The following is a 17,329-nucleotide window of genomic DNA, read 5'->3' as shown; positions in this document are numbered from 1 at the left end:
TAATTGCAGGCTTTTTCAACCGCCACGTTTTACGGAGGAGAATACTGCCCAAGTAACCCCCTCTGTTCATTAATCTTATTTGGCAACAAAGGAATTGAAGCAATAAATATTAGCAATATTCTTAATCACAAAAGGGTCCAATCTTGTATTCTTTACCACATTTCAAGCTGAAATCTAGACCTTCTATTTCTTACAAATACATGTATTCGTCGACTATTGCCTCCACACTTTTTAATACTCTTCACTCTTTAATACTCATAATACAGTTGACAATGAGGACCTTAAATCACTTATTTTAAAAGGGCCGAAATTCAGGGAACCCTTACAATTCGAATTTTTATCTTCAGCATCCCTTATATATGTAGCAATATACCATTATCTCCTGCATATGCAGTTTAAGTCTCCCAGTTGATTTGATACGCAAGAGCATGTTCTACGTACCACTACCAACACTTTCTAAAGCGAGACAAGCCATTGACAAATAAGTTGATGATACAAAGATATCGATCTTGTGTAAGTCGGTAACATTTCGTCAATTCTATGGTCGATAATGGCCGAGTAAGCAAATAAAATCTATCGTTAAGTCGAATGTTGACTGATATTTTTCATACAATTTGTTTTCACATTGAATTGCCTGCGGAATTTTCTTTATCCGATCATGACAAGAGCACTCGGCGGGTTAGCTGCCGAACTGTAGCTCTCTGCTTGAGAAAATTCGGACAGACAAAGCAGAGAGCTACAGATCCAAGCGTTGTAAAAACCTTCGATTTACGCCGCCGCTTTTTTGTCGCTCGCTTCGGATATTATTTCTTGTATTTTATGCCCTCCCCCACTTTAAAAATAGTATCCGATAATTAATCATATATTTTACTCCCATTCCTGAAACTTTATTTATCTCATTTCTTTTTTACATACATATTATATTCTTTGTAGACAAAATACATGATATTTGAACCTCCTGAATATTTTATTTACATTTTCTCGGCAAGTATATGTTTTTTCAAAGACATTTTTCGCACGACCCCTAATATGGACGTCGGAATGGGAATTTTTAAAACCGACATTCCAAAACCATACCAGGGCTGTTTGAGACCGTTGAAAGGTAGATAAGGTATCAAGAATAGGAGTAAAATATATGGTTAATTATCGGATACTATTTTTAAAGTGGGGGAAAGCATAAAATACAAGAAATAATACCCGAAGCGAGCGACAAAAAAAAACGGCGCGTGATCCCACCTCCAATGTTTTTTTAGAGGTCCTTGTTTGCTCTGCATACAATCTGTATTGTTTCAATGGACTTTTTAGCCTGATTATTGTTCATTATTTTCATATTTCATTCGCCTTTTGGGTGAACAAGGCGCACAGAATGCCTATAGCTTCAGATATATAAAAATCATAATTAATTTGTGAATTTAGTATTTAGAGTATAGTTCTCATTATTGAAATTAATGAAATTATGAAAAGCAAAACTTTTCTGAGAAAATTTTATCGGCAAAATTACTCTGTTATTAACACATGAAATCTGTATCCCTTCATACATAAACCTTGATTAAATATTGATATTAACGCAAGAAGTGTACAATTAAATGTGAAATTCAAATAATCACAGTGTAACGAATTCAATCGGATTCATTTGTATGCTGACTTATATTAAAAATACACATGTTCTTAAGTTTATGTTGGAGATGGGAATGATAATGAGTAATCATTGGCATTTCAGTATAGTTTCCCTCTTTAGCAATCTCTATTGCTCTACGTATGGTTGCAATAGCAGGTGACAGTTCGCCTTTTAATTCCAGCAGACGAGCTTTAGCAACACCATACATCATCTGACGACGATGCTCTAAATCCTCCAAAGAATCCAATGAAAGCAGTCTTTCTGCTTCTCGTAAAGACTCCTCGGAAATTTCGTAGCCCGGTATTATCATACAGCGTTTTCCGATACCCAAATGACTGTAAATCATTCTTAGAATAAACAGTCTCCTCCAAAATATCTTTACGTCCTCGTCCTCATCCGCGAGTCCGTGAAGACCTCGACTTGCTTCTAGTAGCAGCATTTCCTTTAATTCAGTGGATGGTTGTTCCTCTAATTCCGACAAGCGAAAAACAACACCTTTGTAGACCATGTCCACTGATTCGATGCAGGTATCTGTAGCGTTTGCATATTTGAATCCTTCCTTTAACATGTCACGTCCTTCTTCTTGCCTTCCAAGAGAAGACAAAACATCTGCTTTTCGACCGTACAGAAGGACTCTGGATACGTTAGGATTGCTGGTGTCGTCAATAACCTCTTCAATATCTTTGAACGCTCCTCCGTAAGGATCAATGTCGTCTGTTTTGTTCGTTAGGGCATCTATTTCTGCTGCTTTCAGAGCGACATACCGGTCATACATGAATTGCCTCTTAGCATCATTCTTTTCCAATTCTATATTTTGTCTCAACCTAACTCCTATGGATGATAGATCAGCCTGAGGATTTTTAAAGGTGAATTCGTGAACTTGCTTCTTAATGAATTTAAAGTATTGTTGTATCGTCTTCCTATTACCAACTGGGGCACGTGCCACTTCCTGGACAAGCCTAGTGCGAGTAAACTCATTGTAGTATGATATCAGGTCGTTTGCCAACTGTGCAAAATGTATAGAATACAGAATGAAGACAAAAGCCCTCAAAGGATAACGTTTTGCAATTTCGTCTTTGAGGATTTCATATGAAAACCAAAACGGCGATTTTTCACATTTTACCTTGATTAAATTCAAACATTCCTTAGAAATATGTGTACCTTCACACAAAGCGCCAATAAGAGGTTGGGGATCCACTTCTAGAAGATAAGTTGTGAAGAAATTTTTCAAAATATCTCTCTCCAGCACATTCATATATTTCCTGTCACCACATGAAATTGGAACTAGAATTCTGTCGTCTGCCTTCCTTTCGAGTTGATCGTCCGACGCCATGTTTGATAAATAACTTTATCACCTAGATCCAGAAGCATATGTACTTGTTACGTGTGTATACTTATAAATATCTTACTAGGTTAAGTTTTAATACATACGTCTTACATGCCTAATGCGGAAAATTCATCTTTACTTGTATTTTCATCTATATTGTACTTTAAAATGGTATTCGAAATGTTAACATTGCAAGTTAATATTATTCTTTAACAAAACTCTCTTTATAATATCCATAATTTGGTATCTATATATTGTATTTTCTTTTAATATTTGTATACATTATATTATCCAATAATATTCGCCCAAACAAGACATATGAAAAGTGAAATCAAGATTGAGGTCCTTAGAACTATTATGATAAAACATGGAATAGATAAATATTTGTGATATTAATACATGTAATGACTGAATGACTGGATAATTAAAACAAACAAACAAAAAAAGAGTTTGGAGAAGATGATATCTTTAGATTTTTTTTCATACGTAAAGAAGATTTTATATCGTCAAAATCATTTTATAGATGAATATCGTCATCTTATAACGATTCGCTGGTGGTTTTATGATTGCTTATGTCTCTTTCTTGATCTTGAATGTTCAGTTCTTCTGTTTATCCCCCTTCTCATACCTGGATTTCTTTGAAACATTAGAATTGAAGAATATTCCACAAGGAGGCCCATTACTGTCGGAGTGGTTTTCAATTCCATCTGAGGAACTGCTTTCAAAGAGAACTGTTTTATTTATCATTATTTCTGATGAGGTGTTAGTATCTGTGGTTGACGATCTGGAAGATTGGCGGGAATAAATCGGTGATATTGTGTGGAAGAGGTACTCATCGGAAAGAATAACAACATCTTCCCCATTTTCATCGATATTTTCCAAAACCTCTTGATAGGCAGCGATATTTTCCTTTTCAGTGTAAATTCCCTCCCTAGCAAAGTCCATAACAATATTAATTATTTCCTTTGCTTTACCAATAGCGCCTTGCAGATGACAGAAGCGACTGACTGCAATGCCATACATCATTTTTCGACGATGTTCCAAGTCCTCCAGCTTATCTTCCTGAAACATTCTCTCCACGACTTTTAATGATTCTGGAGATACGTCATAACCTTCGATGATCTCACATCGTTTTCCTATCCCTAGATGACAAAAGATTATTCTTAGTCTAAAAAGCCGGGACCAAAACAATCTCACATCGTCACTCTCTTCTGACAAAGAATCCAGTCCCATCTCAGCTTGATGAAAAAGTCTCCTCTGATATTTTTTGTCTTTAGTCCTCTGAAATTGTAACAGGTTGAAGACCACACTTTTGTATATCATATCTGTTGCCTCAATACATCTTTCACATGTGTTCTGCCACATGAAAGCATCCACGAGAAAGTTTTCTCCGTCATCTGGGCTTGTTCCCAAAGATGAGGAGATATCTGCTTGTCGACCAAGCATTAAAATAAGAGAGATTTCAGGACAAGAGCTTTCTGTAATGACTGCTTCGATTTCTTGGAACGGTTTCCCATTAGGATCAACATTATCCGTCTGATTGGTATGCGCATCTATTTCTGCTGCTTTCAGACAAATGTATTTGTCATACAGAAATCGTTTCCGGCCAGGATTTTGCTCTTCTTCAATATTCTGCAACATTTGTTTACCTATTTCACCAACTTTAGCATACGGATCAGAAGTGAACAGTTTATGAATGTCTTGCTTAATCCTTTTGAAATAAAGCTGGATTTTTCTTCGTTCACCAACTATTTTTCGAGAAACATCTTTGCATCGAGATTTCTGTGCGAATGGAATATGAAAGAAAAACAAGTCTTGTGCAACGTGCTTAAAATTGTTCTTATACAGCATGTCAACGAGCTGAAGGGTCGTTACGCGTTTTTCAATGTTTTCAGTAAGAATGCGGGCATGTTTTTCATTCGAGTCTTCTTCATTACTTTCTAACTGTTGCACACAGTTTTGTGACACAATTCCAAGCATATTCAATGTATTTGCAAGCATCCATAAATTAACTCTCCTTCCAACAAGAATACTTGCAAGGATTTTCAAAGTCAGATCAGGAATTCTTGATCCTTCAAAGTCTAAAAGAAAATAAATACACTGCTTTTAACTAAAGATTTATACATTTATGTAAAAATTTAGCAGTGTGTAAGAGGTATATATACTTTATTAAAAAGTGAAACGAGATATGGCTCTGAAAATAATTACCGTCAGCATCTGTATATGTAAATTCTAGCAGAGAGGATTTTCACAAACTGGAGTCAATTAGCTGCTCTGTAAAAGCAGAGTTAGTACTTTGTTATAAAGGTTTCCTGGCAATGAGTCAGGAAGAAACATTCTAACGTTATCTTCAAAACTGTCAAAAAGAATGGAGTAGAATTCAGTCTGAAGACTGTAATAAATGACACATTTCTTTTGGTCAATTTACATTTTAAAGAGAACAAGCAAATCAACAGTAAAGATATACATACCACTGAGATCTAAATTACCCACAGATTCGGAACTAAAGATGCTTTTATGTATTGCGTATGAACCGTTCAAGGATCCCAAACTAAGATGGACACGATTTTGGAGACTGTCTGTTTCTGGGTCGCTGTTGAACGAATCTAAGTTCAAGGAAGGAGTTACCATTCCTTTCCGACTAAACAATTTATTAGTTGTCTGAATAAACATAAGAAAATAATCAATAATTTTGGGTTAAGATAAAGAAATGTTTGAATGTAAAAAAGAAAAAAATAATCAGTTCACATTCTGGTGGTAACTTACGTTATCTGGTATTGGAATAAATTTGTTGTCCTCTGCTAGCAATGGTCGTTGATCTAGTGGTGACCCCTGTAGTTCTACAAGACAAAGACAAAAAGTGATTTTGAAATAAACCACAAAGACTGGGCTTATTTACATAATAATATTCCCGTCATCTCTTTTTCATTCTTTTCCCAAGTGAACTCCACCTCTGTAATAAAACACGGTTCAAGAAAATTCTCAGACACGAGTGTGTATTTATAATAATGTTAACAATTTTTAGCTTAAACAAACCAAAGTATCAAGAAAGCGCTTCTGTTTCCACATTTACGAATTTCTAAACTGACGAATCAATTTCAACCAATAACATTCTTAGGTGAAGTGGATTTAAGTTTATTCAGATGAAAAACATACGTCCTCGTTTAAAGGGAAATAATTTTAAAAATAGTGAAAATAGCTTGTGGTCATTTAAAAATTGTCTCCTCATAAACCACTTGTTCAGAAAAGATAGGAAGAATATGTGAAAGCTTCATTAATTAACGTAGGATTTCATTTGTTCAAATCACGTCCCCCAGGGGTCATGACCAGAAGTCGCATGCGAATATACAGGAAACAAGATGTGTTTGTGAAACACTGATGCCCCTGTATGGCTACGTATAGCAAAGGTTAAACTTTCTCAAATGCAAATCAAATATGTTGGTACCCAAAGTAAGGTCTTGTCTCGAGAAATATATCTGTGAAATATGAAAGCCCTAGCAGCAATCATTGAATAGATATGGAAAAAGTTTAAAGTTTTTCAAAAGTAAGTCAAACATCAAGGTTAAGGTCAAATGGTCAAAATAAATGGAGCCCAAGGAAAGGCCTTCTCACAAGAAATACAAATGTGGAATATGAAAGGTGTAGCACCAATCGTCAAAAGATATGGCCAAAGTTAAAGTTTTTCAAAAGAAGGTCAAACTCCAAGGTCAAGATCAATGGATTACAATTGTTGGTATCCAAAGGAAGGTCTTTCACGAAGAATAGACATGTTAAATATGAAAGCCCTAGCACCTAATGTTCAAAATTATTATCAAGGTTGAAGTTTTCCAAAACTAGGTCAAACTCCCAGGTCAAAGGGTCAAAGTTGTTGGTATCCAAAGGAAGGTCTTGTCACAAGTATAACATATGTGAAGTATGAAAGCCCTAGCACCAACCATTCAAAAGTTAAGGCCAAGGTTAAAGTTTTTCAAAAGTAGCAACTCATAGGTCAAGGTCAAAGGGTCAAAGTAGTTGGTATCCAAAGGTAGGTCTTGTCACGAGATTACACATGGGAAGTATGAAAGCCCTAGCACCAATTGTTCAAAAGTTAGGGCCAAGGTTAAAGTTGGATAAAATTTTGCAAAACTGGGTCAAACTCCAAGGTCAAGGCCAAAAGGTCAAATATGATGGTACCCAAAGAAAGGTATTGTCACAAGTAATACATATGTGAGATATAAAAGCCATAGCTCAAACCAATCAAAAGTTATGGGCAATCTTAAAGGTTTGGCGAACAAGCAGACAGACAGACGGACAGGGCAAAAACTATATACCCCCGAATCTTCGATACGGGGGCATAAATATCACATAAAAATTCGCTTTAGCAAGACCAGGACCACATTTACACATGTAAACATCAAAACATGACTTTTCTCCACTTTGTTGGGCTTTGCTTTTATACTAATTTGAACTATTCAGTCTACCTGATCAATACATAGGGATCACGGTGGATGGCACCGGTCGACAGGGGTCACTTGCTCCTCCAAGGCACCTGCTCACACCTCTGAAATTTCCAGGGTTTCGAGTTTTATATCCTGTTTACATATCAGTATTGTTTGTAGGGTTTTTTTTTTTAGATCAATCACTGTTCGTTATCTTCAATTATCAATTAACAATAGTTATCATTTAAACGTCGACTGCCATTCCGAAATTTAAGGATAAGTATCACAAACAAACATTTTTCAGAAATCAGCAATAATTTTTTAAAAAAATTATATCCATACAGATAGTTTGAATAAGTGTAGAAAATTTGTAAGATTTCGAATAATGTCACAAAATGCGTGCAAATAATTTATGGCTTTATATAGAAAATGGCACACAGTCGCATATCTGAACACCAAAGAAAATCTACATTTTTAAAATAGTTTAGGATATAACTGTTTTTGTCATTTCTTTTCAAAATTATTCTGAAAATATGTCTCAGTCCATGCATCAATTTTATATATCTGATATCAATCCTTAACACCCCACCCCCCACCCTCGTATGCTATTTAGCTGTTTAATCCAATGATGAGGCTGTTTACAGTATCGACACTTTTACCATTGTACTTATATCCAGGGAATTATTGATTAAATAATTTTTCTAATTCTTCCACCCTCTTCTTTTTTTTCTTATGCGGGGGACACAAATTCTCTGAATCAGCTTGTTTATCTTGATCCTGGAGTTTGATTTTGAGTGGAGACTTAAATCGGGGATCAAATAGTACCTGATAAATGTATATGGACTTTTTTCCTGAAAGTCTTTTTTTTTCAAAACAGCATGGCCACATTAGTCATATTGATATTCAGCATCCTTATATAGAGTAGATTCTATTTGGTTAATACACGATACCTTAGGTCGAGGGCGGGGTCATAATAATCGATCAAATATTTACATGGAATCTCATTAAAATCGCCTGAAGTACAGCAGGCGAAGTTGAACAGAAAAGTGTCATGGCTTTCTATTTTTGCTAGCAATCTATAACTTACTAATGTGTATTAATTTCAGGACACAATAAACTAAGCCATATGAACGTAAGTAATTTATCTCAGTTAGAATTTTTGTTTAATACATGGTCTGTCAGTTTTGTTGAACTAGACTAAGTCCAAATCGTTCTTCAGTGCAAAGTGAACAATCCTCGTGGGTGACTGTAAGTTAGAAACACTGTAAAAAGTAAGTTTTATTTATGTAAGTTACCTAGAAGATCCCCACCCTCATATTTTGTAATTGATTTCCTTTCAGGTTGTTTGCATGCTTCTTCCAAGGATCCTACGCTTAATTGGACAACATCCTGGAGATCGTCTGATGTACTGGCGCCAGTATCTTGGCTGTTATTAAATGAATCTAAATTTAAGAGAGAAAATATAAATTTTTATAAACTTAAACATTCAATTCTTTGCTTTCTTCCCCTTGACATTCAGACAATAACCTTTGACCAAATTCAGTACATTCTTAGATTTGTGTTTGTTTACATCGTTTTATTGCCAAAGACCTTTAGCTTGCTCGAATAATATGCTTATCAAAGTATAAACATTACATACAAGAAAACAGGCAAAGATTTTCAGTTTTTAGTTTTGGAAAAGAAAGGACAAATGCACAATTTCATATAAACCCTTTTTCTCCCAATATCCTTGAACTTATCCTTGTTTCAAGGACGAAATTTGACATTGTTTCTTTAATTTACTCAGTACCTTGAATCTCGAACCTTGACATAGGTCTTCATTTACATTGAACACTGACGTAAGTCTTCAATTTACCTTGAAATAACCTGACTTTTGTAAATTTCACTAAAAACATGTACTAGCACTTTTAGTTCAAATCTCACCTTTTTGTCAGGCACGAGCTTCAGAAATTTTCTATTTGACTGGACAAGATTGCACGGATAGATATACAGACTAAGAAGATAATTTCTATTTACATGTAACCCAAAAGATAAATAAATCATAGAATTATCGAACAATTACATCCACTGGCTTTATTTTCATTCATTCGCTTGCCACTACCTGGTTGAATACAATAAGTTGGCTTGGAATCTTCACAATGCGGTATCGATTTTGTGGAAAAAGAGTTATTTAATGATTCACAATTTAAAAGATCCAACGAATGTTGATCATTTTTAAACGAGTCCTTGTCTAGTCCGGGACATTCAGACAGGAGACTGTTACAATCCATGGCTTAAAAAAAAGAAATGTTTCCTTTCATCCAAAGTGCGATAAAACTGGAGAAAAAAAAAACAGTAAAACACATATAATTGCCCATAATTTTAGGAATGTAAGCTTTTAAGGAAATTCATTACTATTTATAACAACCATTTGTTCAGTAAGTATCCTTTTCCATCAAAAAAGATTTCTTTCTTTATTAGCTCAAAATAATATGGTTTTAATTTAAACTGAAATCTGTTCTTAATTTCCATAAGAAAAAAAAAATCAACTTGAGACTTTTCTATCTTTATAATCGAAGAAAATGTTCGTTTTGAAATGTCACTTCATTGAACTATATAATTCCTATACTTATTAAATCGTGGTTCCATGCATAGGTATCGACTGTTGGCAACATAGGGGTGGCATTGAACTTCTTGTACACATTGATAATATGCAGTTAACTTAGCGGCATCCGTATGTCAGTATGTCCCTGATTTGTATTAACAAGGATAATTTTGATAATGTGTATTTGATACAATAACTTGTGGTACAACAGAGACATTAATGCGAGAAATCAAAATCATTTACATGTAAAACATTCATTTTCAACAAGTCCATGACAGCGTGAAACCACCGTTTAAGGTGAGAACCTCGTAAGTTGTTAGAACTCGTGGTCGAAACTTTGTATAATATGTGCATTATGTACAAATCAGAACAACAGTACAGCGTTAAAATGATTCGTAAAAAGTTTTGTTGACCTTAATTAATATGGCGACTGACCGTAAACAGCTGTGAAACCACTGGACTATCATGAGACAACAGACTTGAAATACCCGGATATTCAGTCACTCCTAACGATTGTTAGGTCTTCGAATACATCTAAAATGATCATGGAATTCAAAATAAATAAATCTGCACCCTTTAAACTTCTGGTTTAGACTATGCGGAACAAGCTTTTATATACGTGTTCTACATTTAAAAGAAGGACGCAACGGTTGAATTAACGCAACAAAATACATCTGCACTTTAATTGATAGCTTTCTGCTTTAATTCAAAACTTTTATTGTATATATGCCTCATTTGAATTGATTTAATTGATACGAAAGTCGTGGAGCAAACGCAAACTTTAATAACATATGAATTTTAAAATAATTACATTGTATGTACAAGTATATATACATGTACATACATTGTACGTTTATGAAATTCACTTCTAATCGTTAAATTGACTACAATATGGTAAAGGGAAGAATAATGATACTTAAAGTTTTCGGATAAAGAACCTTAAAAAACAAACGTCATCGTCGGATATCCACGGATGATCTCGTCTTTAACTCATCACCCGTGGGCAAACTCGCCGAAATGTCGTCATAAAATATGCTTATTTGTTGATTATAGACAGCCAATCAGAAAATTGGGACTCTTCATCACTAGTCAGGTGCTCTACCGACTGAGCTACCCAGTCCGATGTCCACGGCCCAAACCATTACATGTTTATTAGTTTGCTATTTATGCTTAAATATCTTGACGCTTGTTAAAAGATGCAAATTTTGTTGATTTAAATCAGTGGAGCAGCCAATCAAATGACCCGCGCATATTAATTACAAAAAAATACTTTTCGGCGAGTTTGCCCACGGGTGATGAGAAAAAGACGAGATCACCCGTGGGTATCCGACGATGACCAAACTCAGGTCGGCGAATAAATGCAAATACAAGGGCATGATTAGTACCCAGGGAAATTCCAACAAATTGTTGGGAGACCTAGTCTCCGAAGACAGATATTATCAAATGTAGCGCCAGCATCTTTTTAAATCTCTACTTATGAGTACTTAATTATGCAAAAAACAAAAAGATTTTCTGGATGACTCATCTCAAGATTTATGCATACATGTGTGTGTGTGTGTGAGAGAGAGAGAGAGATCACACTAGCATAAAAAATCACCCAGGAAAGTTTTGTAAATAAAGACAATGCACCATTAGCGATGTTGTGTAGCATATTTCAATAAAATCAGTCATATATATCTTTCATGATAAAGGCTTTAAAGGCATAAGGCATATATATATATAGTTTACTTACGATACATGAAGCAGAAACAGAAATGAAATTCCTCAGCAAATGTATATGTGCCAATATATTATAATTTCTAATCACCAAGTTTAAGTAAATAATTTGCCTTCAAAGAGTTCATGGTCTCACTCCCTGTAGTAATATTCCGAATCGTAACTTTCAGTATGTCAATGAGGCAAGTATTCGTCATCAAGCTGTTTAAATCGAGCAAGTAGATACTCAACATCAAGTGAAAATAACTGCTGTATCTTTTTTAAAGAGACATATTAATTTGGTGTCAATTCGGTGACTAATTAATTAAAAATGTCTAAATGTTTAAAAGAAAAATTAAAAGGTACTTGTAATACGGAAGTAAACAACTCCCTCAGTCTCCCTGATTCATCGACTACTCAGACAATCGATCAGTCTGGCTGGTTTTTCCATGGACTGTCTCTAACTTTTAAAACAATCATGTGAGATAACATATGAAGAGAACATTTATAAATTGTGTGGATTTGTATTTGCATTATTACATGTACAATTGAAACTTGTCTTAATATATTAGATCGACAAGCCTTGCAACCATATACACCATTTTACTTGTTAGGATAAGGTCATCATATCTGGCTATGTTTCTGCTCCATATTATCCTTTTTCTTATGTAATTCTTTTTGTAATTTAATAACAATTTCAATGGAAATCTAAATAGCATATATTCACTGTATGGTTTATCCAACTTGAAAATTCAGAGTTTTTGTATTGCAAATCTAGACAACCTTGCTGATAAGGGACCATAAAACTCTATGTGCAAGAGAGCACTTTTAGATTATAGAAGATGGTGTTCCCACATGTATATCTGGTCTTAGTTTTAACCATAACTAGGACTTCCTTGTGTGTTTCAGAAGGTAAAAATATTTAATTTTTTTTTGTATTTTACACCAATTTGGGTTAAAAGATAAATTTATATTCTTTTATGTATTTGATTGTACATGTTCTCTGAATTTGTTCAACTGTTTGACATTTTAGGTTGGTTTTTACATGTCACGGACTTTCACTGGGACAACACATACACAAATCGGGATCTTTCTTGTAATGGCGTGGTGAATACCCACGGTTTTTATGGGGATTACTGGTGCGACTCCCCCTTTTCCCTCATTGACGTCACAATAAAGGCCATGAAGAATGCTACAATAGATAAGAGTGTGGATTTCATGCTTTGGACTGGGTAACATTTCTATTCTCATTATCTCTGCATTAGTACATGTAGATATTAGTATGCATTCTTTTTTTTGGATTTTGAAACAATAACCTCTTTTGAATTTATTCACTATCGGTTAAAACCCCGTAGAAGTATTCTCTTATTAATTCGTCTACCTGGTTGTTTGGTTATATTAAGTAAAAATAAACAGTTTCCGTTCAAGTTTGCTTTTTTTTTTAGCATCTCTATGTTCTTCTGAAAGTTTGTTTCTATCCTTCTGTCCGCCGTCTTTCTTTTTGCTCCCATGTTTAAGTTGCTCCAAATACACATGTACAGTATTTTAAAATAAGCAATTTCCAACTCAAAGATACATTTATTACATTGTCAAATGTATTTCACCTCTAGCAAATTGATATGTGCTTTTTATGTGATAGCTTTTGTCTTTGTGCTGATACCATCCTCCTCCTTTAAGTCATCGACTCCGGAAAATAGTTACTTTGGTCAATCAGGATTTGTTTTATCGACTTCTATCAACTGCCTTCTGTATGTTTTGTAATTGAAAATGGATTAAATTGAAGATTGTGAATTTGAATATTTAGGTTATACACTACAAATGGTTATATACTTTTATTTTGCTTTACAGTGATAGCATTCTTCATACTGGTGACGAACATCTAAGCATTGACAATAATATTGAAATGCTTACAAATCTGACAAACAATTTAAAGCAAACTTTTCCCACGATGGACGTTTATGCTACTTACGGGAATCATGACTATTTCCCGAATGGACAGTACCCTCCTCATAACAATGAGATCTATAACAGAACATTGGAGCACTGGAGGAGCTGGATAAACGATAGCAAACAGGAAGACACTTTTTTAAAAGGTTCGTGATAGCGTTATATAACTACTGCATGTAATTGACGGTAACGATGAAAATTTTCACCCTGACAAACCATTGTCGACCGAGGCGCAGTCATAATTGACAATGGTTTTCATGCGGTGAATTTTTCAGTGTTACCCCCAATTACATGTAGTATTTATAATATCAAACTGAATGTTATAAACACTTTATACAATGACAAAAAGAATGGTGAAGCGCGCACGCATAGATTCCAAGCAGTCAAATTCGTTGTGGAATAGCACCGGTCGCCGAGCAATTAATGTTGACTGTTGCTAAGTTCTGTTGCGCTGGAGGTCGTGGTTTCATCATTCAGAGGGTAACAGTATTTTTATCAAATGTTTCTTGAATCAAATTCAAGCAATTTACTGGAAATTATATAGTGGATTTTTGTAAATGTCTTAGTTTTTGTCAGTAGTTATATCGTGAATCTTATCCAAGATGTGACTGAGAGTCTTTGATAATGAAAAAAAAAACAGTCAAACAGTGTTTCAACTGACAGTTTACCTTTCCTTTATTTTAAATTGCTTAAACATCCGTCAGTTTGGTCATGAAATGTGAAGATAACAAACACTGATCGTGCTAAAAAGTTGTTAAACTGTACAGACTGAGAGCAGAGAAACACTCAGTATGTGGCTTGGATCGGGTGCTACGGAGGAGTATGCATACCCTACTGACAGGTAACCCTTTGTATTGATTCAGGACGAAAATTGTATATTTAACATGTCACTCAAAATTCGACCTAACGACAGGTTGCAAACAAGATCATTGCTGCAATTTGCATCGACCATTTTTTGAAAGTTGACTTAAATGAGATTGTTGATACTGTTGTAACATCAATTAATTTGTCAGTAGGCTCCTACGTGCGCAGAACATGCACTTGCGTATCGAATCAACTGAGAGACATTAACACCCTATTGATTGATAAAGGTATATGGCTCTACAAATATAAGGGAAGTTGACAATAGAACAGTTGAAGTCATCAAGTTTACCATAAAGTTTAGTTGTTAGCTTGTTAGCTTGCCATATGATCAAACTGATTCCATTGTGCATGATGCAAAACATGGTTGTAGATTGTATTTTGCAAATGAAATCATAATGAATGTTGCACATGTAATTGCAGGAGCTTACTACACCTTAAAGACAAAGTATGGAATAAGAATCCTGGCATTAAATACTAACTTGTATTATACGTCAGACAAAGTTACAGCTCACATGGATGACCCCGCCGATCAATTTGTTTGGATGGAAAATATATTAGAGAAATCCAGACAAAATAGTGAAAAGGTATATAATATTTAAAATGCTTGGATTTTATATAAGAAATAAAATCTTTTATGTAGCAAAAATATGCATAGTTGTCTTCTCTCCTTAGTGATAAATATATTTATAACAAAATTCTCTTTTTAAGGTGCTTATAACCGGACATGTTCCACCAGGGGTCGCTCCAGAAGGCGGGAAACCTTGGTTTTATAAACACTTCAATACTCGCATGGTGCATATCCTACAACAATACAGTGACATCATAATAGGACTACATTTCGGACATGAACACGCGGATACATTCAGATTGTTTTATGATCATTCTGGTAGCTTTCCCTTTATAGAGATTTTCTCATCTAATAACATATGACTACTACATATTATTACTACTACATGTACTTCGATGAAACTTTTAAATACAAATCAGGAGATCGGAGAGTATCATATTGATGTGTAGTCGTCACTTTTTAAAGTTTTAAATTTTTGACAGGTTTATAATATATCTTAGAGCAAGATACAACATTGCTTAAAACTGTTTGCGTGGAAATATTAACATTTTCCAATGTTTTGTTAAAAATCACACAAGAAAATTCAGGAATTATTTATTTATAATCGTACTGCATATTAAATGGGAAGAAAAATAAAAGCCGGCGTGAATGAAGAGCGAAGGCGAAAGAAACAGATTGTAAAATTATAGTTTTAGTGAAGCAAGCTTCCATATATATATATATATATATATATATATATATATATATATATATATATATATATATATATATATATATATATCAAGTTGGAATTAAATGATAGGCTTATATAAGAATATAAATAATAAATATCTAGTTTTGCTGTGTATAGTTAAATGATGACCAAGATGGGTGACTACCGCTTATGCGAATTACTCCGTGCTCCCATGACGGTTATTATCCCCATACACACAAAGCACTCATTCCTTAATTACAGCAATTAAAATATGTTCATTAGAAAATCTTTTTTCTGTTGAAGGTCAACCTACGATGACAATGTACATTGCGCCTTCAGTTACTCCCTGGAGATATAAAAATTCCGTGGCAACTGGACCAAAACATAATCCATCCTTTCGAATGGTCAAGTATGACAGAGTATCCGGTAGACATTTAGACTTGGTTCAATATTACATGGATCTACCAGAAAGTAATAGACAGAATAAACCTGTTTGGAAAATTGCCTACACTGCAACTCGAGACATGGGAATTTCCGATATATCTCCGAAATCCATGGATGACTTTGCTACTCGGACGAGAAATCCAAACAGCCAAGAGTTCCAGAATCAATTGACTTGGCGAAATGCCAAAGCGGAAGTGATGCCTTGTGATGCTTTATGTCATTCTTTGATCTTTTGTAATTTCAAGAAACTTCATGACCATGAGTTCAAACTTTGTCTACGAGATACTCAACAATATACAGCGACTTTACCATTTGGGAGAAGAAAGTAGTATTTTACTTATTAATGGGGATGAAAGTATATAAAACGTAATAAAATATACCATTGTTTTCATTCTTATGTATTGTTTATACGAAAAAAAATTTAAAAGATCGTTATAAATAATAAAATTGCATGTTAACGGGATTATGTTACTCTGCCAATTTTTATCATCGGCATTTTCTTCATTTACACCTCTTGTTTATAACATCATATGGGTCTTCCACGGGCAAAATGTCACTTTTTGCAGGCATTTGCGCTGATAATTTTGTAACTCTGATAAATGTCAAGTAAAGTTTGTCTGCCTGCTCTTGGAGAATTAGCAATATCGGTTCGTTACGTTCTTTTTCTGTGAAATGAAACCCGTATGACATACTACATCTACAGAACAATGTCAAACCAGACAAGGAAAGGCTTCACATATTTAACAGTTTCCTTCTGAAAACCAGTGGCAATTAAGGTAAGTCAGTTCGGTGTCAGTGTCGAATATTTATTTGCGTTATGGAAAATTCGGAAAAAAAATTTGGTTGACAAAGTGAGATTTCCTAGAAAGTAGTGGATAATTCACATGTTAAAAAAAATCAGTTGCATTTTTTATATGTTATTACACGACACATTCGAGATTATTTCACAGTAGAGATGCGATGACGTCCGAACATGACCTGGAAATTCCATTTTAAAGAGCTTTTAAGAATAAAGGTTCATTTTATGTTACTCCAAATTTCGAACCCAGTGCATTGGAAAATAAAAAAAGAAGCTTGACTTCTTTAAGATATTATTATTGACAAAGAAGGAGCACTGTTATTCAGAAAGTTTTAAAAGCGTTAAGATATTAATAAAGGTGTGTTACTCTT

At 34.4% G+C, this 17,329-nt stretch overlaps 3 protein-coding genes and 1 long non-coding RNA gene across 5 annotated transcripts; 1 reads left to right on the top strand and 3 right to left on the bottom strand.

Moving 5' to 3' along the window:
• Positions 1 to 1,470: 1,470 nt before the first annotated feature.
• LOC133181264 (uncharacterized) lies at positions 1,471 to 3,115 on the bottom strand. The gene has a single exon (XM_061315795.1). The coding sequence runs from the start codon at positions 2,949 to 2,951 to the stop codon at positions 1,620 to 1,622; it is 1,332 nt and encodes a 443-aa protein (XP_061171779.1). The 5' UTR covers positions 2,952 to 3,115; the 3' UTR covers positions 1,471 to 1,619.
• A 196-nt stretch (positions 3,116 to 3,311) lies between these two features.
• Positions 3,312 to 5,030, bottom strand: LOC133181142 (uncharacterized; the record flags this gene model as incomplete). The annotated part of the gene is made up of 1 exon (XM_061315682.1): positions 3,312 to 5,030. A coding segment is annotated over one exon (1,488 nt), but the record flags the coding sequence as incomplete, so codon positions are not given.
• A 123-nt stretch (positions 5,031 to 5,153) lies between these two features.
• Positions 5,154 to 8,913, bottom strand: LOC133181263 (uncharacterized). Of its 2 annotated transcripts, none has more exons than XR_009720447.1 (4): positions 8,659 to 8,913; positions 5,712 to 5,785; positions 5,417 to 5,606; positions 5,154 to 5,219 (listed from the first exon to the last, which is right to left on the bottom strand). It is a non-coding gene; the product is annotated as an uncharacterized LOC133181263 (long non-coding RNA). The 2 variants fall into 2 exon arrangements; XR_009720448.1 differs by lacking the exon at positions 8,659 to 8,913 and adding an exon at positions 7,406 to 7,445.
• Positions 8,914 to 12,423: 3,510 nt separating this feature from the next.
• LOC133180931 (acid sphingomyelinase-like phosphodiesterase 3b) lies at positions 12,424 to 16,517 on the top strand. Its single transcript, XM_061315393.1, has 6 exons — positions 12,424 to 12,554; positions 12,676 to 12,874; positions 13,491 to 13,735; positions 14,874 to 15,037; positions 15,162 to 15,339; positions 16,019 to 16,517. Exons 1-6 carry the CDS (start codon positions 12,485 to 12,487, stop codon positions 16,486 to 16,488), a joined length of 1,326 nt encoding a protein of 441 aa, XP_061171377.1. The 5' UTR covers positions 12,424 to 12,484; the 3' UTR covers positions 16,489 to 16,517.
• Positions 16,518 to 17,329: the final 812 nt, after the last annotated feature.

The sequence above is a fragment of the Saccostrea echinata genome, unplaced genomic scaffold (assembly GCF_033153115.1).
Source record: "Saccostrea echinata isolate AGI-Se365-2 ecotype Australia unplaced genomic scaffold, CSIRO_AGI_Sech_v1 ptg000008l, whole genome shotgun sequence".
Taxonomy (NCBI): Eukaryota; Metazoa; Mollusca; class Bivalvia; order Ostreida; family Ostreidae; genus Saccostrea; species Saccostrea echinata.
Note: the sequence above shows the minus strand (reverse complement) of the source record. Positions and strands in the feature narration are given on the sequence as shown.

Coding starts and splice junctions, on each gene's coding strand:
- LOC133181264 (XM_061315795.1), bottom strand. CDS start 2,951: ATGGCGTCGGACGATCAACTCGAAAGGAAGGCAGACGACAGAATTCTA.
- LOC133180931 (XM_061315393.1), top strand. CDS start 12,485: ATGGTGTTCCCACATGTATATCTGGTCTTAGTTTTAACCATAACTAGG. Junction 12,875..13,490: donor GATTTCATGCTTTGGACTGG/GTAACATTTCTA, acceptor TTTGCTTTACAG/TGATAGCATTCTTCATACTG. Junction 15,340..16,018: donor ATTGTTTTATGATCATTCTG/GTAGCTTTCCCT, acceptor TTTCTGTTGAAG/GTCAACCTACGATGACAATG.